Source organism: Haemaphysalis longicornis, unplaced genomic scaffold (assembly GCF_048455015.1).
Source record: "Haemaphysalis longicornis isolate Haplotype H1 unplaced genomic scaffold, Haemaphysalis longicornis Haplotype H1 scaffold_4, whole genome shotgun sequence".
Classification (NCBI taxonomy): domain Eukaryota; kingdom Metazoa; phylum Arthropoda; class Arachnida; order Ixodida; family Ixodidae; genus Haemaphysalis; species Haemaphysalis longicornis.
This window is the reverse complement of record NW_027526361.1, coordinates 27,808,037-27,831,178: the sequence shown is the minus strand read 5'-3', so window position 1 is coordinate 27,831,178 and position 23,142 is coordinate 27,808,037. Positions and strand designations below refer to the sequence as shown.

General features: G+C 46.3%; 1 protein-coding gene across 2 annotated transcripts in view; it reads right to left on the bottom strand.

Annotated features, from left to right (window-relative positions):
- LOC144178399 (uncharacterized) overlaps nucleotides 1-23,142 on the bottom strand; it is a 343,222-nt gene that overhangs the window by 143,828 nt on the left and 176,252 nt on the right. For both annotated transcript variants that reach the window (XM_077706220.1, XM_077706221.1), the window contains one exon: nucleotides 16,818-17,055. In XM_077706220.1, coding sequence (XP_077562346.1) covers nucleotides 16,818-17,055 — 238 coding nt within the window. The remainder of the gene's footprint in view (nucleotides 1-16,817; nucleotides 17,056-23,142) is intronic.

The following is a 23,142-nucleotide window of genomic DNA, read 5'->3' as shown; positions in this document are numbered from 1 at the left end:
ATTTTGCACAAGCCTAAGATTAAATATAGGGAGGGAATTGGGACAATAAATCAGCATTTGTGTGATAAGAGAAAGTTGGAGACATCCTACGACATCGTGTATTGCAAAAAAAAAAAATGCCCAGCAAAAAGTGATGAATTCTCGCTGGCGCCTATTTTACTTCTACATCTCCGGAGCCAGTGGTGCAGAAGTCTGTATTTGCTTTCAGTCTGAAGATGTTTTTTACTTATCTCTTGGTGGCAAGTGTCTCGTTTGGAGGTGCTTCTTCTCTTTATATATATATATATACTTTATACTTCCTTCTTCTTGCATGGCAGAGAGGAAAGCTGAATGTGCGCTGCAGTTATAGGGAGATCGATGCGACAATTTTCTTTCTTGTTTTTTTGTTTCACCTACTATCGATTGCTCCGAAAAAATACGAGCATCACAAAAAAGTGAGGAGCAAAACAAAAGTGAACAAACTACGAACGGCGAAGATTTTACTGCCGGGAAAATACGCGGGAAGCCCGAAAAAGAAAATGACGATTTTGTTTTTGTTTTTAGTTTTTCTTCTTGCACTGGGACAGCGAGAGAGGCGGTAAAGGGAAAGTAAAAAAGGACCCGACAGAAGCGGTAAAAGCGAAAGCTTATTGGCTAGAAAAGCAGAAAAGAGCAAACAGACTAGGAGAGCCGCATAAAGTAAATGCTTTGGGATGTTAAGAGAATGAAAAAAGTAATAAAAGAGAGAAAAAAAGCGGAAGAGCGTCGCTCCTGGAGATTACAAAAAAGCACACCCGGGTAGAGGGAAGAAAGGGAGGTCTGTGCGTAATACCTACAGTTAAAACGGCACAGTAAAAAGTACAAGGCTGCAATTGGGGCGGGTATACGAACTGCTCAAGAAGCTGCAGTGCGGGTGGCGAGTAGTTGCTCTGCTTATGTCTGTATGGATGTATTTATTGTTTCGTTTCCGTCGCTAGTCTTCACTTCAAAACCGCACTGATCTCGTTGAACGTTATTCTCTAACGACCTAAAGCACTATCGCGCTTATTTTTTCTTCCGTTTTTAACCATCCGTGGCGTATCGCTTGTTGTCGGTGGCCCGTCGGAGGCAAACTTCTCGCATCGAGGTGTCACTTCGGTTCGCACCTCAGCGAGACGGGATTAGCGTGTTTCATGCTCGTCCTACTGATAGGTTTGCAGGGAGGTGTTTCGACCGACATCTCGCAATTAATTTGTCAGGCCCAAACCTTGACGGCGGCGCGCGCCTTAATGCACTAATGTTGACACACCGAAGTTGCGTACCCCTAGCTGCACAGCGGTTTGAAGGTGTGCTTCATCAAAATAAATAAATAAATAAATAAATAAATAAATAAATAAATAAATAAATAAATAAATAAATAAATAAATAAATAAATAAATAAATAAATAAATAAATAAATAAAGCTATGACGAACATAACGCGCAAATAGTCGGTTCACTACAAACATTGATAGAATAGAATTGAAACTATCCGTGACTTTTCACTCCCGCAGTTCCTGTGGGAGTGAAAATGTGTCAATGATCCGCAGCAATCTATTTTGCCAACAGGTTGCTATTTCACTGATATTTTACCTGTTTTTCTAAGGCATTATATTGCGTTCTGACTTGAACAGTCTTGTTTTTAAATCTGTGGAAGTTGGGGAAAATGGCTGCCTTTTTTCAAACGCCCTTCTGGCGCCGCATGAGATGCCTGCAAGTGGAACTCACGCTGAACATTTCGTGCATCCGTCCGTGCTTGTTCATACTTCTCCGGCAATCGTTACTCCTCTTCATCGAGTCGCGCGGCCCACAGGCTCTCCAATAGCGTATATGCGTTTCCTAGTCAGTACAGCCATCCGTCACCTGAGCTTGCTTATGGGGGTTATATCACAGCATAAACGTACCTAAAGCATACAAAACCACCCGAACTAAAATAAACAACAGCCCAAACGGACCTGCGATGGTTGAAAACCACGGTGTAGAAAAATATCCAGCAGAAATAGCCGAAACTGATATAAAAGGGGAAAACCCGCAAAAACGTACGAAAAGGAGTAGCTGAAACTGGCTAAATGCAACAAAAATACCCGAAATCCCATTTATAATGCATAAAGATGTCATAAATAGATTATATGCGCAATAAAAAAATATTCAAATATGACAAACTCTTGAAAATTAAAAAAAAAAAAGCGGTAACGGGATTTGAACCCGGGTTAGGATGCTCGCTTTGCACGAGCGGGACTACTACACTACGAGACAAAGCGGTTCTAAGCGATTAAATTGAGGGCCACAAGCACGTGGACATAGCTTCAAACATGCCCCTGGATGGCGCCATGCGTCGCTTGGCTGTGCTGACTAGGAAGCGCCTATGTACCGGACGGCGTCCGGAAAAGGCTAGGCGTCCAGATGCAAGCCCAGAAGGTAAGAAAATGAGGAGGGATAGAAGCTGGGCGCGAGTAATAACAATAAGCGCGGGGGTGTTGGCTGGATACACACTGAGTGCGAGGCCAGAGGGAGGGGCAGACGCCGAACAACATCCTCGCCGCTCGCATGTGCCAGGGGTGCGCACTCGCCGCCGAAGCGAAGGAAATCAAAGCAGCAGAGACGAGAAACAAGACGTACCGCATAAAAAAGAAACAAACGCAGGCCTCAGGAGAGAGGGGAGATCCCCAGCAGAGATGAAAGAGTATCGGAGGAGGAGGAAAGCCAAGTGGCGGAGAGAGAAGCGTCCAAGGCTTTCCAACAGACGGGAAAAAGAAGAAGAAAGGAACAGAAAATAACATAACGCTTGCAGAAAGAAAAAAACAAATACGAACTGAGTATGAACGAGAGCAGCAGGGGTGCAAGAAAACGAAAACGGAGGAGGAAATAAAATAAGACTGGCGCCGCCGGTTGTCTCTTGCTGGAACGAGGCATTCACCGCCGCGAAGAAAGATTCGGCGCCGCGGCAGCAGCAGAGAATCAGACAAGAAAGACGGCAGAGAAAGTCCAAAGTAAACGGGACAGGCATTTCGTCATAATATATTCACTGCCTTTCACGGTAACGACACGAAACAAAACAGGACGCTCCAGCGGGATGGCCGGTGGATGCCGCAGGCTCCCTTAGCAACAGTACTTCTCAGATAATAAAAAGATAGCTGCCGCATAAACCATCCGTAGCCGGTAAAAAGCAACACACGAAAGTTGCATCGTTCTGTACAAATTTCAGCAAATGTAAAAGCTCAACGAAAAGCACGTCCAGTATAGGAGATTTAGAGTCCACAGAGAGCCAGCGGTTGCAGTAAATGCCCGTGCTCGGGAGAGTCCCTCGTTTCCTCTCTGCCTTGCGTACTTTCTCTTCAGTGTCGACTTCCGTTCGCGTTGTTCGATTCACCCTCATATGCGGCAGCGTCAAGTCGCTCTGAGGAGACAAAAAAGAGCGTTTGAGACCACACGGCTCCGCCACCGCAACAGGTGACAGAACTCGCATCCCGACCATCGCTGCGCCGCGAAGGGGCTCGCGAGGCCTCTGCGGAAATAATGTTACATTACGCCCTAGACCACGCTGGCACTCACCATGTCGTAACAGGCAACGAACATAACAAAGCTATCTCTCTCTCTCTCTCTCTCTCTCTCTCTCTCTCTCTCTCTCTCTCTCTCTCTCTCTCTCTCTCTGCTATGCCTTTCAGGAGATTAAATGGGCAAAAAAATTAATAAAGCGCAGCTACGAGCAAGGACAAGTTGGAAGTACGTGATATCCTTGGGTGGTCTGCAGTGCCGAGGTGTCTCCTGTTTCCAGCAGTGCGGTAGATCGTGGCTAGCTAGCACTAGCGTCACTAGATAAGATACCTTATCTAGTGACACTAGCTAGCACTACTGATTAATCGCAGCTTTAATGCATCGCACCACCGTATTGACGCAGGAGCTCCGAATCACGGATAGGAATGCAGTCACTTGAAGAAACAAGGAATAGGCAAAAAGGGCCTAGGTTACGCACAACAGGTGCTGATAAATACGTCTCGGTCCACTCCTAGGCTTCCTACTGTGTCCTCACTGCGAAAAAAATAAATACAGAAAGCAAGAACGATATTGCCCTACAAATATAGCAGTTCCTCACGCTACTGACTACAATGGTTATTTTCTTCTTTAGCTCAAAGATTTGACCAAAGAATGGTCCAAGGAGTACCGTCCAAAGCAAGACTATCGATAACAGAGCACGAAAGAGGAATCCTCAGCACAGTCTCGAACCCAGATTTGCAGTGTACTAGCAGGGTCGGGCGCAAGGCTCTAGACGAAGGAAAACAGCCGGGGCTTGTGGCCCAAATACGGTGAACTTCGCAAGCGCCGAAAACTAAAAACCACTGCGCATGAGGAGCGCCGCTTTTATTGCCTCAAGCTGAGTCTCAGACAGTAAAAGCAAACAGACGCGCCTTGCGATTAACTGCGAGGAGAGAGAACGATCGAATTAATACAATCCGGTACAGGAATTAAAAACAAAATTGTAGGAAAAGTTGGCCGAGAAAATATTTTACAGTAGAGCAATAAACGGAGGCAATAAATCAGGAAATATAAAAAGCAGGTCTCTGGATAGCCCGGTCATAAAAGAGGCCGAGATAATAAAGAGCGCAAAAAAGAATAAGAAGAAGGTCAACGCGGACGCCGGCCTGTCCAAGATAATGGCAAAAAGCAACAGCGCCGAACAAAGTTCACATAAAGCAAACATGCGCGACTAGCGGGTAAAGAACAAGAAGAGCGCTGCACCCCTTCTCCGCTAGCGACATCAATAAAATAAAGGGAGAGGGGGTTAGAACGGAGAGCCTGTGTGGAAACCTGTTTGGTGCAGCGGCAGTGGATGTCGACATTGGGCCAAAAAACAGGATATAAATGATGATCGCAATAATGTCAAACAAAAGGGCAGCGTACTATAAAGCGAAACATCGAATCCCTCCGCTTTATATCGCCCGCGCTCCGACTCGACGAAAGCTGGGAGGAGTGCGCACACAAAGCGGCTTCGAGTCATAAAACACAGTAGCTGCAAAGTAGAGCGGGGAGAAGTAATAACAGTAAAAATCACGCACAAAAAACGACGGAGACGTAGTCGGCGAAGAGAAAGAGGAGGAGGAGATCGGCTCGCACAAGTCTGCGACAAAAAAGTCCGCTGCGCATAGAACAAGCACAGCTTCGACCGGCACACACACACACATCAGAAAACAGAGTGCCTCTCCGAGGAAGAGGCAAGCAAAAGCAGGAACGGAATAATGTTAATGCAACTAAATGTTGGCGCTGGGCAAAAATAGGACTCGGCTCGGCAAAGGGACGCAAAATGAGGGGAGGCAAAATACAGATAGGCTCGCAAACGACATCGATCGGCAGGAAATGAAAGCAAGCACCAACCCGGCGGACAGGCAAAAGCAGCAGCCCAGCGATAACAACATATATACGCTCCAAGTTCGGGGAGGATAAAAAATACAGCCCGGGACGGCGGCAAAAAAAAAATCCCAGGCCGAGACGTAGGCAAGCAAATACAAAGGGCCCGAAACGAACGAGCGCGTTTGCGAGCTGCTGGCCGGGAGAAACGCAAGAGAAAACGCCAAGAGACCAATTTTGTGCCGTTCGATATCAGACAGAAAAGCGAGGAAAAGAACCCAGACAGCAGTAGACCGGCGGCAGTAACGAAGAGGAAAAAGAAAAGGTAAGACCCATCTCGGGCTGGGAGCGAAACTAAACAAAAAATCGGCGAACAGAATGCGCCGCAAACGCGATAGACGTCAGCGGAACTGCAAAAACAGAAGAGACATGGACGAATGAATGAACAAAAAAAAAAGGCGGTGGCTTGGCTGCCATATAAATTTAGATTAGCTTTTTTTTCTTTCTTTCCTACTTTCCTCGTTTCTTATGGGCTCCATCACAAAGGATATATACGAGCTCTAGCACGAGCGAAAATAAAAAAAAAATACAGAAAAAAAAAATATGAACTGAAGTAAATATCACAGCATAGGAAAAAAAAGGAAAGCACACACGACGTACCCGAAGAGACAAGAATGGAAAGCAAATCCGGCTGCAACGTCGGGCGCCATTTTTTTTTTTTTTTTTGCGTTGCTATGGCGGTGAGGGAAAGCAAAAAAATAAATATAAGCAATGAAAAATGACGGGCTCCGGCGTAAGATGTGTTTTCCTTCCTTAGTGCTCGATAGACGAATCTTTGTCTTTCGGGGGTGAAAAAAAAAAAGATAAGATAAATGTCGTTACAATATATACGCAAAACCCTTTCATTATTCTTTGGCTTCCAGTTTGAGTCTTGAGCCCCGAAATAAAAATAATGCGATGCCAGCGCTACTGGTGAATACATCTCAGAGGAAAGGCCTGCTCTTTTCCGGAGGCCGGTTTGGCAGAGGCAATCGAACTAGGTGCGGACGTGGGGCGTCTGGGTCGCAGTTTTAGACACAGTTCATCGTCGCGTTCAGCATTCGCTTCGCGACTGTACACCACTAGCTTTGTCTGCAGGGTACACGCTTAGCAGGTTACGAGCTACCAATCGGGCAAGCGACCTAAAAGGGAGTGGGGCGACGAGGTGGTGCGTGCCACACAGTGTGGGCTTCGCTGTGTTAGTTTTGAAGGCGCTTGGGAGGGAGAAGATGGGGGGATAACCCTACCCCGTATGCACAACTTGAAAAGGATAGAAGGATTTGGCTTCGTAGAGAAGATGAGCATGGAAACAAAAGCTCGTGTTCATCCAACTACAAGCATGTCGAAAGGCACTAGGATTTATCAAGAAAATTGGAGCTAAGTGTCTCGCTGATGATAAAAAAAAAGTCTGCAGGACTCTCTGACTTACTGCGAGGAAGCACGACTGCGCGAGAATGCATGTATGCATGCAAACTGCCCTATTCTAACATGTGAAATAGCCCGTAGCAAGATATGGTAATTTCTATATCATTTTATAAAGTGCTGCCGAGGCCTCTATAGACTTCATACAGTAGCCGCGGAGCAAGCTTAATTTTTGGAAAAATAGCTGAACATTCAAGAATATCTGCAAGCGTTCAGGAATTACTCGGGCTGGCGCAACGTTCTCTATGCGTATTTTGTACGACGAGCTTTCATTGTTTGTTTTTTTATCCTTGTTTTCGGTCAGCCGGTTAGACACAGTAAACCTTCGTTTTAATGTAGTCCTCGAAACAGGGAAACGTTATAAGCTTCATTATAAGCGAACCTTCTTTAAAAAACAGACCTAATTCGATCTTTCTGCGTTGTAGTTTGGACGGTGGAAAGCCCAACAAAGAGAGAATTCGGATCAAGCGATTTCCATGTAATGAGGAATTAGCGCACATTTACACTTTTCTTGTCTAGCCGCCGTCGTTTTGGCTGTTCCCCTATAGCCATGATCACAGCCCCACAAGCCATGGCGTTTGTAGCAAACCCGTGCAGCTCCACGCTGTAAGATTTATTATCTACGTTCTTGCAATAGGATTGGCGCTGTTAAAGGGACTCTGCTACAATCTCAATAAACGCTTCCACTCTTTCCTTTCCGTCTGGAAGCACTGCGAAAGCTGTAGCTATCGCCAGCACGGAACGGCACTGCGTGATTGGCTCGTCGCAGCAGATGCACCTTCCGTTCCTGCTTTGCTTTTGTGGCGTTTTTTTTTCTTCTTTTTTTCAAGTGCTTACCTGATGCGCTTATTGCTGCAACTAAAAGAAAACAAGCCAATAGCCACTACACAGCTGTAATGGCGTAAGACGAGCGCTCGAAGAACGCCAAGACCGGGAAGGGAGAAAATGTTCTTGAACAAGTATTGTAAGTTATGTGATGGGCATGCATATAGCCCTAATTTTTACCTGAGGTACTTTGTGACCTCATGTCCTAAGTACCGGATGTTTTCGTTGACTACGATCTAAAACCATGTAGGATTAAGAAAAAAGTTTAAAAAAGTGTTGCAGGGTCTCTTTAAAGGTGGGACAGGTGGGCCGTAGCAAAACAGCAAAACAGTATTATTTTCACTTTCACAAAGTTGCATAAAGCCGTGCTCACCCGAAAAGCACTTGGCTGTATAATTTCGTTCGAGCAATAATCTCCATTTACGCTACTATAACAATAAAATGTGGTAACACCGCCAAATATTCCTTTTTCTCCAACGGCAGGAAGTTGCACGGTTGGTTAGTTCTCGCAGTACATTTTTTTTTGTGTGTATTTCCGTTGCTCTTTTCAGAGATTTTTAATTGCTGTCACAGATATAAGATTAAGCGCAGCGAAAGACACGGACGGTGAAAAGGACGGGACGGACGCTAACTCGCAACTGGTTTTTATTGAAAAGGCGGCACGCATATATACATTCAGCGTAATGACACACGTGAGCTAAAAAAATCTAACAGGCTTCCGGTGAGGGCACACATCAACAAACATCAAGAAAGTTACCCAGGAATGCACACTCTTTTCCGTAGATTAGCAGCGATGGCACGCTCACGCAGTTATCTCCCTTTCGCTCGATGTAGAAGGCTTCCACTACTTCACGGTCCGTGGCGTCCCGACTTCGTTTCAAAATTTTTGTTTTGTCAAATTCAACAACCGCGGGCAAGAGTTCACTGTGCGATACGGAATAAAACAAATCTTCTACATAAACCGAGAAGTCGTAGCCTACGTCCGTGCTGCCTTGTATTGCACTGATTACCGTAGTAGAATTCTTGGTATCACACGGATCACAAACCGCTAAGTTGCTTTAGAAGGTAGCGACTGACAAGTGCTTGCCAAGAATCTTTCTCGCTCACAATGGTCCTGAAGGGGATAACAACTTTATACGTTTTGGCAACGAAAAAAAAAACGGTGAGGCTGCTTTTCTTACTGTCCTCAACGCCCTTACCAAGTTTGGTAAGTTCGAGGCTCTCGCAAAGGGCAACAGCCTTATTCTTCTGCTTGGCGGCACTCACGTTTGTCGGAATAAAGTTCTTGTGGACAGCTAGGCTGGCCTTGTCATTGAACACTCCAGAGGTCATCACCTAAAAATCCTCCTTCTTTGTCCCTCTGCAGAAGCCTCAGGTCATTGTCCTTAAAATGGGAGGCAACGTCGTCCAACTTGTGGTGATGGAGTGTTGCACAAGGGACGCTACGAAGTAGGCTGTCCACGCCGTCCAGAAGGCACCTCTCCCGGTCGCCCTCTTGGGCTTTCTGGGCTACCCGCCTATTCAAGGCTAGCAGCTCGTGGGCTGGCATTCTTTTTTCCAAACTGTATTTGGGTCCTTTCTGAAGAGGGCCGGCTATTACCTCAGGAACATGGGCATCCCCGATGACCTTCAGAGTTCCAGCCCCACCCACTTTGCCACCAGTGGCCCTCGGTAGGGGCAACCAAAATGGTCCGTCACCAAAATTCCGTCGTTTCAGCAGCAAGACGTCTGTAGAACTGGAGGTTCCTGTTGGCAATCCATTCAGGGTCCCGTATGAAGCACAGCACTCGAATCCAGTAGTACAGCATCCGTACCTGACGCCTCAGCTCTGAACGCAGGATTTTGCACAGCCGCTTCACATGTCCAAATGATGGTTGACGCATCCGAACAGCGCTGTCACTTTTGGAGGAACGAGTGCTTTCTTGATACTAAAGGTCATAAGTCTGGCGCAGCAATGCGCCGAGGTGATGTGGCTCACAAACCAACTCGCCCAGCAACACGTCTCGTGGAAGTATCTTAATTGCTGTCATCGTTATTTGAGGGGTTGTGTGTAAGTTGCATATTTTTAATTTTTCAGGTTCACATTTACCATTTTGTTATTGTTTTTTATTTTCTGCGTTTTCTGGTTTTTAAAAATTCCTTTCGACTAATTATCTCCCTTCACGCTAATATAAGGAAGAAATGTACGGCCTACCAATTATGCCTTTTTGAGCAAATTCAGGGGGTCCACGGTTGGTCCGTTTCAGAATTTCGTTTTCGTGTTTTCGACGTTCTTTGGTAGCCTTTTTTATTTTTGCCTTTGTTTCGTGGGAGCCATGTATAGGACAGTTTTTATTCATTCTTTATATTTATATTTCTTTATTTTATTTCTTTTCGGTATTTGATTATTTCTTAAAATTTCATTCGACTAATTATCTTCATGTACATTATTATAATGATGAAATGCATTAACTCCTAATTGTGCCTTTTATGCGAATGTAGGGCGTTACACGGTTGGTTCGTTATGGTGAATTTTTATTCGTTTTTCGGCCGTTCTCTTCGGTCCTTTTTTATATTTGACTTCATTTCGTGCAGCGGTGTGTAAGATGAATATTTTTGTTTTCGTTATTCAATATTTGCACCGTTTTAAATTTTTACCTTTTGTAATTTTGGCTTGTTAATTTTTCGTTCGACGAATTACCTTTATTTACAATATTATTACGATTAAATGTGTTAACTCCCCCAAATAGGCATTTCTGTTCAAATGCAGGGCGTTACAAGGCTGATTTCTTTTAACGACCGCTCTCACGTCGTTCTTTCCCGTTTTTTTTTTTTTTTTTCACCTTCGTTTTCGGGGGAGGTGTGTCAGATGCGTATACTTTAACTCACAAGTTCACATTTTACTTTTCTAGATTTTGTATTGTTTATTGTTTAAATTCCGTCCTAGCAATTATCTTCAGTTATGTGATTATAAGTATCAAATGTGTTGCTCCGACAATTATGCATTTTTCCTTCTAATGCAGGGTTGGGGCTGTGGGTGCACTCGGCAAAGAGCGCTACGCATCAAAAGCAAAACGGAAAACAAAGAAAACTATTTCAGCAGAAATTTAAAGAATTATCTACTAATGCGTAGCATTCACATGCCGCTTGTCTTGAGTGGGAGAGTTTTACAGCCGAATTTTTTCTTTAAATCCTGTTCCAGCAATTATCTTCATTTACGCTATTATAATGATTAGGGGTGAAACTTTCACGAAATCTGTATTATCGTGGAAAGGCAAGGCGTTACAAGGTTCGCCATTTCCCGTATTTTTGTATTTTTCTTATTTTTTAGTTTTTCAAAATTTTGTGCGACCAGACATCTCCATTTATGCTATTATAGCGATTGCAGGTGGAACTTCCGCGATATCTCCATTTTTGTGGAAATGAAGGGCGTTACACGGTCCTAGCTGGGGGTAAGGGCGGGGGGGGGGGGGGGAGGGTACTCGGCAAGGAACATTAATACCTCCTCTGGTTAATAGAAAACAGCGCAGCAGCGACGGAGAAAGACTAGACACACACAAGCGTTTGAACGCCCAGCGCTCGTAAGTGTTTCGTCTTACCTTTGTCACCGCGCGTCTTCTGCGCTGTTTTTCTATCCATCGTGCCAAATCAACACGCCTAAGGCGCCACTTTAGTACACTGTCTGGGTCGACGTTTCTTCGATGCCACCAAATATATGTAAGCGTCGTGAAACGGAGAAGCGGCCAAAGAATACTTGCGCGCATTTGGTGACAATTTTCTGAATTTCTGGTGACCCTAGTCTTGCAAAGGTCTTATCGTGTCTCCATGCCTAAGTTATGTGTGTGAGCCCACCTTCATGCACCTATGGGGGATACGTGCGTGAGCACACCCTCTATCGAGTTGTTCGAGAGGGAGATAAAATACTTAGAATCATGATCGAGGCATTACACGTGGCTACTTTCATTTCCACAATTGACTTCATTTATATGTCTGTTTTTATTATGAATTTCCCTTTTTTCCTTGTTTGGATTATAATGTATATCCGTTGTTCGTCTAAATAAAACTCAGTTGGCAGTTCAGCGCCGTGTTTGTCTTTTCTTTCTGTCGTATCGTTTCTATCGCTGTATTTTTTTCTAAGTAGCATCATGCACCAACTAGCCCGCCTCAGTTCGCTTGTTCAGTGATAACATAGCTGTAGACTTCGTCTCGTATTCGAGGAAGCGCTACCTGTCAATGAAACAGGGCCTACACCAGAAATGGAGGAAATCCTGCATGTTTGAACTTATTACCGCATGAGCGGCTAAGCTTTTTTTATATACTCCAGCTTTCATTTGGATATATGAAGAGGTACAAAATGCAATTTTTCTGAATCGTACATCAGTAGAGCCTTACAGAGCCTTATATAGATAATCTGGTTGCCTGAAACTATACAAATTTCAGAATGGCATGTTGCCTTCTCCGATGATGCCACTTAAAATTTTTGTTTGCATCTAATGCTTCCGGATGGTAGACAACGACATCGATCGAAATTATGGGCACGGGAAGCCTCTGCAGTGAAAACACGTACCGTGCTTGACGACTAAACGAAACGTGTTCTGAGCTCGGTCGTTATCGTTAGGCGGCCCGTTAATGGCGCCGGGCACCTAAAAAAACAAAAAAAAACTTTGTTTTCTGTCAACATGGTCGACGAAGAGTTAAAATATGGCACAGTTTCAGATGGGTTCTTTGTTTCACCAGGTCGCGAGCGCGAACATTGAATTATTAGCCCGTGCCTTTCTCATTTGCACATGCACGGACGTCAATGGAATACAAACAACCTATAATGTGGACCCTGGTCTTTTTATATATATAGACCAGATAATTAGAGTACCTCGCATGGTTTGAACAATGAGCCGGGATAGGTTGGAGGCACGAAAGAGAAAAGACCCAAATTTCGAACGCCCGTAACAGATTTGGTCATCTCCCGGATAGCAACCCAGATGCAGCCGACGAGATAATTCAATCTATGAAATATCAATAGCTTTTGCATTGCAGGAGCGTGTGCCCATGGATTATTCATTGTATTCGCCCTCTCTAACCCATGCCTTTATCCATGTTTAGTTGGCATTGTTTAGTCTCATTCACCTTTCTTTTATTGTATTTGTATTTGCTGAGATAGATGACTCTACAACAACAACCTTCGCTTAGGGCTGGTGCATGGCCATACCATGTTGCAAAATGAACTTTCAGAAATGAATAACTACCCAATTTATACTTCCATGACTTCACCGGGGAAAAAAAAACAAGCTTTGGCACTTCCATGCGGCGACGTCCTGTTCTCTTATCTTTATTGTTTACGTGAACCACATCTTCCTTCTATCCAAATCTCGAACACGCATGCATACCAAGAATTCGTTCTCGAGAGGTACGTATAATAACACGGTAATGGCCCCAGTACAGATCCCCCTGAGAACTAACGGCGACAAACGTTTCAGGAAACTGTAGCCGCGCATACTGCCCGAACCTACGGGAATAGCTGTGCATGTAGTGGGTTTGTTATTTGCCCATAGTTGAAACCAGAACACACAATTTCTAGCTTTTGTTTTCCTACGATATATTTTATAGGCCTTATTCTAAGAAAAATAAAAATTATCCATACGGACGAACGTAACAACGCACATAGTCATCGCCGTTGACATCATCATTAACATCCTCGTCATCGTCGTCGTCGCCATCGCCATTTTCGTAGAATTCATTATTATCCACTTTTCGGGTTAGTCAGGAGCAGAGACACGCGCAGGAATTTTATCCCCTGTTTAGTAGCAACTTAGTAAAGCAAGGACAAGTCATTGTTGTACAAAAACCGGTATGACGCCAATCCATCAGCCATCACCATGCGTATTTTCCGGTTCCTTCGACAAAGAGACTGACCCTGATTTTCCTCCGTCACTAAATTCCCGTTCTGTTTTTAATTGTTCCTTTTTTTTACAGAACTTCACAGCAAACCTGTTAGAGAAGCTCCTTCCGATACAACTTCAGCAGCGCATAAGTTTAAAATAGATGTCTCGTTAAAGGATCAAACACCGGTAGGGAAACCTTCATCCGTAAAGAGTTTGCGAAGCCAGGCGTGACTGTTGACCTCGAAACACGATAAGGCACACCGCTAAATAGAGCTGGCTAAGAAAGTCGTCCAAGTCACAGCAAGGCAAGCCCTAAGGGTGCTACTGGTGCATCAGGCGAATCTTTGTGTTCTTCCTTAGAAGCATGCTACCACCTATAACCGACAACCCACGTTCCTTATCAACCTCCCTATGAGCCGACTACTAAAGCGTTCAGAAGTCCGCAGGTGAGGCCTTCGTCCCGCAATAGGCAGCAAGACAAGCTGGTGATGATGGGGATGGTGTTACTACTATGTACGCATAACGTGTTTCCTTAAATGTGCAGGCGAGTTGCGAGCGGATATAGTTTTCCGGAGAAACTTGGGTAGCTGGGCAACTGCTCATCCTCTGCGGTGACTTAATATCTAAGGGTCAATGCTGCTACGCCCGAAAACGCAAGTTCTACCCCTCCCCTCGCTGCCGTGTTTTGCGATTTCGAAGCACTTTAGAGGCCCTCAGGTCGTTTAAATCAATGCGCAGCGCTCCGCTGCGGCGTCTCTTGTATACCTTCTGTGCAGCTTTGGTTTAAATTTGAATTTTTTTGGTAGGAAGGGAAGGGGGATCCGCTATGGTCTAGTACAAAAACGTATGACCAGGACCCAGGCCTGCCGTTTAGCCCAAGGGTTTCTTTTAACTGTGTGTACTACTTGTAACTCAGCTCAAAGTGGGACGCAGGCTCTAGTACCAGTGATGTCGGGTATACGAACACATCCCAATTGAGTCAGGAGGCCGCAGAAAAGGCGTTGGGGGGAGGGGGGGAGGGGGGGGGGGGGTCGGTAGTATGCGTGAACCCTCGTGCAGGCCATGGTGAAGGGAGATTGGGAGCAGTTCTTCCTCGCGTCGCAACGGCCCCTAATCGCCAAGCGTGAATTATGCGACATCATTGTTATTCCGGAGACACGTTGGGCGGCTAACGCCCCGATAGCCGTGTCGAAATTTGCCGAGCGTCGATAAACCACGCACGCGACAAACAAGCCGAGACTCGGGGTTCGAGCAAAGGCAACACAAGCACTCCAAGAATAGGCGCACTTGAAAAAAAAATCTTTTAAAGAAACATTGCAATCCCTGTTGAGAGGGTTCGCGACATTCATTTTTTTTTTCTCATTGGGGCATTTTTCTTGTGCGTTTCAGAGAGGTTTAGGGGATAAGAAATATAATCCCGGCCTGCAAATGCATGTCGCTATGAACGAGGCGTTACAAAACAAGCAGCCCTGTGGTGAAACTCCGGAACGCAGCAAAGACTTATAGATAGAAAAAATAGGAAAGAATAAGAGTTAACAGATGATCAAAATGGGCACCGACAAGCACGTTCGAGCCGCCCTGCCCAGAGGCCAGCGCTCTGTCCAGAGCGCTCGCACGATTCGCATTTCTGCGGACTTGTTTTGTATTAGTTGCAGCATTTTGCTGAACTATTCCCGATTACTGACCGTATCGGGGTGGAATGGGACAGTGACGGCCTGGTCTAAGAATACACTTAATGGGGGCACACTTAGAAAACACAGCATCATCATCATCATCATCATCGTCGTCGTCGTCACCACCACCACCACCACCATCAGCATCATCATCATCATCATCATTTTCTCATTCCACTGCACGAGGAAGGCCTCTCGCACTGACCTCCGACCATTCTCTCTTATTTCTTTTCCAATTTCTTGCGATTGGTATATAAAGGAAGCATAGAAATTTATACAAGTCTGACGTCTTCAAATCATGAGTTCTTCTCTCTTATTTGGACTCTTCACTTGGACCCTTCTGCCTGGTTTCCTTTTGTGTCAGGTAATGCATGCAGGTTGACTTGTAGCAGTGTAAGCGTGTGATTCGATGCGATATGTATGTATTTGTGTGTACAGTCAAACCCGTTTATAGCGAACTGCAATATGCACTTCGATTAGTTCGATATATCCAATAGTTCGATATAGCCGAACCCGCCTATAACGAGCTGATTGTTACGAGTTCGCAATCCGCGGGAGCCCTGCCCCCTACTCAACTCCACCATCCCCGCATGCAGAAACGAAAACAGTAAAGTAGCCATTACCACACCCAAATAATCCATCTATTGCATTTATGTGTATGCATGTATATTTGTATGCATGTGTGTATGTATGCATGAATGCATGCATACATGCAGAGGAAAATAATTCAAGTGAGTGAGTGAGTGAGTGAGTGAGTGGGTGAGTGAGTGAGTGAGTGAGTGAGTGAGTGAGTGAGTGAGTGAGTGAGTGAGTGAGTGAGTGAGTGAGTGAGTGAGCGAGTGAGCGAGTGAGTGGGTGAGTGAGTGAGTGAGTGAGTGAGTGAGTGAGTGAGTGAGTGAGTGAGTGAGTGAGTGAGTGAGTGAGTGAGTGAGTGAGTGAGCGAGCGAGCGAGCGAGTGAGTGAGTGAGTGAGTGAGTGAGTGAGTGAGTGATCGAGTGATCGAGTGAGTGAGTGAGTGAGTGAGTGAGTGAGTGAGTGAGTGAGTGAGTGAGTGAGTGAGTGAGTGAGTGAGTGAGTGAGTGAGTGAGTGAGTGAGTGAGTGAGTGAGTGAGTGAAGGCCTCTCTTTTTTTTCTGAATTCACTATCGAACGTGTGTGACTGCTTGCTGCCACCCCACTCGTTCGGGCGAGCATTTTAACTTTATGTTGTTTGAACTTAGGTCGCCCCCAGGATGTTGGCAAATATCAACGGGAAGGTTCATCTCCTCCAACAATCGTGCCAATTCGGTATCAGAACTCTGAGATACGTGCTCCATTCAGGACGAGGCATAGCGGCATGGCCGGCACCACCGGGGGAACAACGTGACGAGCCGCAAGCTTGCCTTGATGACATGCCCCGACACACTTAAAGTGTATTGAGGGTCTTGACGCTTTCTCTCAATTTGCACCCATTAAGTTGTTCTCAGTGGCTGTGACGTGCAGGTCTGACAACTCTTGCAAGCCCTTCACCTTACCGAACGTCAAGTGTGTAAACTCTGGTGAAATAAGCAGTTTGTCGCCTTCAACTCATAGCAGCGCGTGTGCGTGCTAGAGAGTTTTCGGAAGTGGAATGGGGGAGGGGTGTACAGCGGGCGTCGTGCGAAGACTAGTGCGACCACTCACTGGTTCCGTTGGCGTTCCTGGACAGGATGCGGCCCGCGCAGCCTGGCGGTGGCGGCACGCCCGCAGCAGCAGCGCCGGCAGCCGAAGGCGCTCCCTGCGGCGGCGGAGGCGCCGAGTGTCCCGCGCCTAGCGGACCCTGCTGGCCGGCCTCGGACCCCGCCGTGGACGGAGGGGGGCAGTGGTTCAGGTACTCGCGGACCTGCTGCTCGGCCAGCGACATGTCGCACAGGGCGCGCACCTGCGACGGGGACCACACAGCCACGCTCAAGACCGGTAGGGCACGCAACATCCGACGACCACCCCTAGCCGCGTTTTTTTACACGCGATAGCGTTTTTAGTCCAACCATCTCCAATTTCGTGTACCTGGGCATCCATCATGTACCGCCACGTTCCTCCTTTCCGTTTCATTTGTTTTTCGGGCTAGAGGGTGCAATTGGGGAAGGCGGCGCCGCAAATGAGATGATCTGTCTTGTCTTTCCCTTTCCTTGCCACCTTGGTTAAGCAGCGGCAGACAGCGCCCCTCTCTGCTCCAGTTTCCGTTATAAGCGCGGGACCGTTATTCCAGTACATGCAATTTTGTAGCTAATGTGGAACCTACAAACAATGAAGCCGAGATTTTTTTAATGAATATTTTTATTGCTTTTCGCAGTCCTCGATTAGACCCCTCCAAGCCTCGTGCAAAGCGCGCAATTCTAATTCCTTGCTTATATTTTTTTTTTACTTTTGAAATATCCCTTCCGCATTACTTTTCACCAACTATAGATGCACCTTCTATCTTTTACAGGATCCCGCACTATGCTTCCAGACCCCTGCCAAGCAGGGGACTTTTACTGCCACAATTGTGTCAACATTATAGAGAATTAGCGATCAAGACCACTTACGGAATTTTGTTTATAAAATTGCCGAGGGCGTAATAAAGACCCCTCTATAGAGTCCTGTTTTTTAACAAATGTGGAGTGTACTGCATTTCACAAAACTGTTTAAATAAAGTTTCCAGTCAAATTGCTGAGAATTTCTCCAGTGTCTACAGCATTTTTACTCTACTTTTTCGTGTAGGTAACAAAAAAACTTCAGTGCTCAGTGACCAACAGGAGGAAACTGTCCAGAAGTCAGGCTTTTCTTTTTTAAGGTTACGTACCTGCACCCACGCGGAAAGGATACAAGGAGAGGAGTTTGTTGCGGGACAAGCTTTCATATCGCATTATCTGGGTCAATTATCTCTTAACTAAAATCTGATTTAGAATATAAAAACAACGTAGGCCCCAGTCACCCCTGAAAAAGAAGCCGAGCTGGCTTTGAAACGTCGGGTTTTATCTATGTACCATTGGTTGGAACACAATTAAATTTCTATTTAGTAATCTCCCAACCAGACAGAAGTATGTCAAAATGTTCATTTTCAGAAATGACGGTGATGAGTCGGGATCTTTCAGCGTACAGGGCACGTCTCTTCGTGGAATCTTGTATATCGTGATCATGGCGATTATAGCACGGGGTCAAACAACGATATCTACCAGCAAAAAAAGGAAAAGAAAAGAACAGCATTTGACCCATATCTGATTTGACCCGAAGGAGATAAACGATGCAACCCGATAAACCGGAATACATTCAATGCAGTGACAGATTTTTGCGAAGTAGGTAACCGAAACTTCAGTTTGAAAATGTTTCGTGGCACCTTTTATTACTCACCGTACACGACGACAAAAAAAAAAAAAAAAAAAAAAAAAGTCTTTTCAAACACGGACACCCGGCAAAGTAAAAAGTGAGACCAAACGCTGAGCGCGATTTTCGCTCACCAGTCGGCCGCGACGAGCATCAAGCACGAAAGCACCCAGCGTGTCACTTGGAGGTAGTGCGGCCACCACGGCCGCCTTCGACGCACACGTGAGGCCCGGATCGGTCCCAGCGGTCGACCGCACCAGCCAGCGAAATCGAACTTCGTGATCGACGGCGTGCTATCAGGAATCCGTCATTGTTCCGCTTAGCGATGAGTCATGTGTTGGTATCCGGCACAACTACAGCTAACGTGGTCACTCCCACAATCACTCACACAGCACGCTACCGACTGAGGAACGCCGATCCAACACAGATTGCCAAGTAGGAACGTCGTCACGGCATCCAACACAAGTGGTTTGTTCCAGCTAGGTTTCGGCCTCTCGATCGCGGCTAGCGGCGGCGGGCACGTGTCTTCTCTGCTTTCAGTGAAGGCGCGCTTTCCGGAGCGCGCGCGGCGAGGAAAGTCCGCCGGGGCGCGCGCCAGCGCGGGTCGAGTGGAGGAGCCTTGCGGTGCAGCGCCCTTCGCCGGAGCGACTGGGCTCCGGCGGCCGAACGGCAAAGCGCGCCAGCCGCCGACGGCGACGAAAAAGCAAATCGGAGAGAAAAAGCGTCCAGACAAGCAAAATGGCCGAGAGGGGAAAGGGGCGCACTCCCTCTGCTGCTACTCCGCAGGGCGCGTTTGCAGCTCTTGTTATTCTTCTTCGTCGGGGAGCGAGCTAGCCGAGCGGCGCCCCGCGTCGGCCAAACGGCAAGAAACGGCGAAGAGAAGAGCAAAGAGAAAGCGGCCGCACTGCTGGGGGTGGGAAAAAGCAAAATAACGCGATATCGACAATCAACGGCAAAAGAAACGGCCTCGCGCTCGTAAAAAAAGAAAAGGGGACTAGAGCAAAGGCAGCGCGCGCTAAGTGCAAAGAATTCCTCCAAAGAGAAAATGAAATGAAATAACAAAAGCACGGAATGAGGATGAGATAGAGCTGAGGAGGCAGAAGGATCGAGAGGCGATTGTTTTATAAATAAGTCGTCTCGGGAGCTCGAAACGAGAGGGCGCCTCTTTTGCTGGTTAGCTTTTGCGCCGATGTTTGCTTCGTTTCGGTTCTTTTTTGTTTCGTTATTACGAAGCCGGCATTGCGAACCCTTCCTCCCCCGTCACTTCCCTCCCCCTCTAGATGATGGAGTGGACTGAGGTGGGTAGGCGAGCCGCCGGTTCTACCGCCGCCGCCGCCGCCGCGAAAAGCAGAAAAACAGCCCTGACGAAACCGCCTTTAAGAAGAGGAGAACACAACGTCTACATGCAAAAGTGCACCCGAGAACAGAACGGCGCGCTGTCTCTCTCCAAAGAAAATTTTACGTTGTCTGGGATTGATTCTTGGGCGAGCGATAAAATAACAAAAAAAGGGAGACAAACGGCAAACAGCCTGCTGATTTCCACACACCCGTTCTCTCATCCGTCCAAGAAGCATTGCTCAGAATTTCTGAGCCTGTGCCACGCCGTCTTAAAAACAACGTCTGTACGAGTTGACTTAGAGATGACGCACGTTAATAGTGCAATATAAAAGGTGATACAGAGTGGTCTTATGGCCAGCTAGAAAGCATAGGTCATCGTACTTCATTGCGAGGACACATTTATCACGAAATGTGATGCAAAGCTTGCTCCAGAAAGAAACGAAAATAAAAAACTGAATTTATACTACACCAGTGCGTCACACATCCCCCCCCCCCCCCCCCCGCCTAACGTTCGATCCTGTTATATAGTATAGTCTCACGATAACGTGTACCACCAGCTCAAGCCAAAAATCATTTAATTCTATTGGCGAGTTGCACTGGGTTGTTATGAATGCTGATTACCCCGCCGGTATAGATGTACCTGATAATGACGAATCTAGTTTAAAACTTGATTTAAAAATAATTTGAATGGATTTAGCACGTGGCTGACTGTAAGAGACGCTAGAGGCATTGCGGTGCTTCGTATGCGAGAACGGCAACGCAAGCCATTATTAACTCCACTTCCTAGACCCACTGGCCCAGAGCAGTCCTCAAGCAATGCTTCATGTCTGTCCGTCTGTAGCCGGTATCATTGTAGCCCTCACTACGACCGGCTTCTCAGTAACCGGAGGATGCAGGGCGGAACACCGGGAATTGCGAGTGGCGACACAGTTCTCCAAACTCAAAGATACCCCCTCTCCCCCGCCATCTTAGTGTACATTTTAACACCGCATTTACACGTACGTGACTACAGCCGCTTAGTTCCGCCTTCACTCTAACCCCTCGCATTTGTACATCACCTCACTCGACAAATAGCTGATGACCTTATGGATATGAAAAGCATAAAGAAATTCAATGTTTATTACGTGCTACAAGCGCCCGCCCACATCAATGCGCAAGCATTGGCAATGAGTTGGAGAATTTGGTAAACAATCTCACGGATTTCCCGGGGAAATTGTGAACATAGCATAAACTGCGCATTTTCATGACAGCAACGATGATTTAAGATGAATTAAGATTATGATTTAAGATTAAGATGATTTAAGATTAGGATTTAAGATTAAGATTATTTAAGATTTTATATGGTTTAAGATTATTTTTATTGAGCAGAATCATAAAGATTACGCCTAAAACAAATGGATCATTGTGAAAGTGCCCAATATTATTTACGACTTCTGTTTAAAGGCGCTTAAAATAAATCACCTCATAGGACGTACATAGACATGAAAGCAAGGGGCCTCTAGTTTTCTGTAGAGACGAAAATAGGTCCCTTTCACACATACAGGTGCGTTTTGATGTTTCCAGTCTTTACAATAGCGACGGAGGCTGCATTTTACCATGGCATCGGCTTCAGCTCGATGGTAAAGTCACGCAAGAGGCATTTCAGTAATATTGTACGCTTGAACACAGCTTGCTTCGTTTTCAATGTATCTACTTCACAAACAAACCTTCAGTCAAGCATTTCTTACGCGATAATCAACAAAGTAGCCGAGCTTAAGGAAACAATTGCGCAAATGACTGGGGTCAATAAAACGCATTTACTATTGGGGCTGGTTCTACACGTGGCGCCCGTTTAACTTTTCACCCTATACCACTTATATTAAAAAACAACCCCAGCGATATGCTTATGCGGTGAAAATAAGCAGAGCCCATCGAATCAGATTCGGTTTTATTTGCAGGTTAACGGGGGGCTGTCCCCTCCGCCGCCTCCACCCATCCCTCTTACTCGACAAATACAACCTACCCCGGGTAAGTTTGATTTCAAAAATTGACGATTCACCTGGGCGAAGAAGCATCATGGAAGCACCTATTTTTTAAAGGATATTTCATCATGCCCAAATGGCTTTTTTTAAGGCAACGTGCTTAACAGCACACAATACACATCTCACTGAGGGTTGGTATTCGAAGACCGCTGCATGACGTACATTTGGGCGCGTCGATTCAGTTGTCAGGTCAAGTCAATGTATGACAATTTGGCAGTTCTTATTTCCCGGTGCTTTCCATTCCGCCGACCACAATTTTTTACCAGCTACAGCTAGCCCTTTCTCGAGTACTTCTGCACGCGCATTACTCGCCAGCAGGCCGAAACCCGTTTTGCTTTCTGGAGCCCTCACGAGCTCCGCACACTTGGACGACATTTGAGCGATCGCTTCGCCGGTAAAGCGACGGCCGCAAACACGTTCTCTCTCTCTCTGCTGCACTCCTCCCCTGCTTGTTGCATCCACTAAGTTGCCTTGGCCGCACACGGGTGCGTTCTGATGAATTAACCGAAGCTAATAAGGTTAACAGGGCTTTGCACCCGTCCGTCCAATACGCGCACGTAGTGCTGGAAGCCTTGCACGTGGTTTTGGGTGCAAAAAAATCCCGGGCCATCTCCACTAACTTGAAACCTGGGAAGCATGCAGTGTCCAAGTGTATTCTTGGCGCCTGGGTGTTTTTGCCCACAGAAATAAAACCATTTGGGGCTAGAGGTATGCAGCTTTGCTGTAAAAGTCTCTTGTCTTTGAAGCACGAAGCGTTCTAGCGAGAGGCGTAAACGAGTGTCCCGGTGTTTTTTTAGTACGCGTTACGCTCTAGCGCGATGCGTAAACGAATGTACCGGTGCATTAGTGCCGTATACATGAGGTGACGACTACGACGACGACATTAGTCGGCGACAGCCGAGACGGGGATTCGCCTCTAAGAAAACGGGGAAGGGGGCGGGGGGGGGGGACCCCTTTTTTTATCGTGATCTTTCATCCTTTCTGGTCTTCCCTGCGCACAGCGCCGTTCTATCTCTCTTCTAATTAAGGGGAAGTGTGACAGCTGGTCGCTTAGGTGAAGGCAATCCTGAATGCAATCCCAGTCATAATAATGAGTGGGATTGCATCCTTCATGCGGAAATAGTGGCTCTACTTCCTGCTCCCGAAACACGTTAAAAAGGATTGGGGTCTTGGCGCCGCTTCCACCCTCTGTAATAGGAGCGAAACGGCACTGCACGAAGGGCGCCACGCTGTTCCCGGTTCTCAGGAAGGATGGAAACGCGCACGGCCCCATTCAACCTTGGAAAAGCAGCCAGTGATTCTCCGAG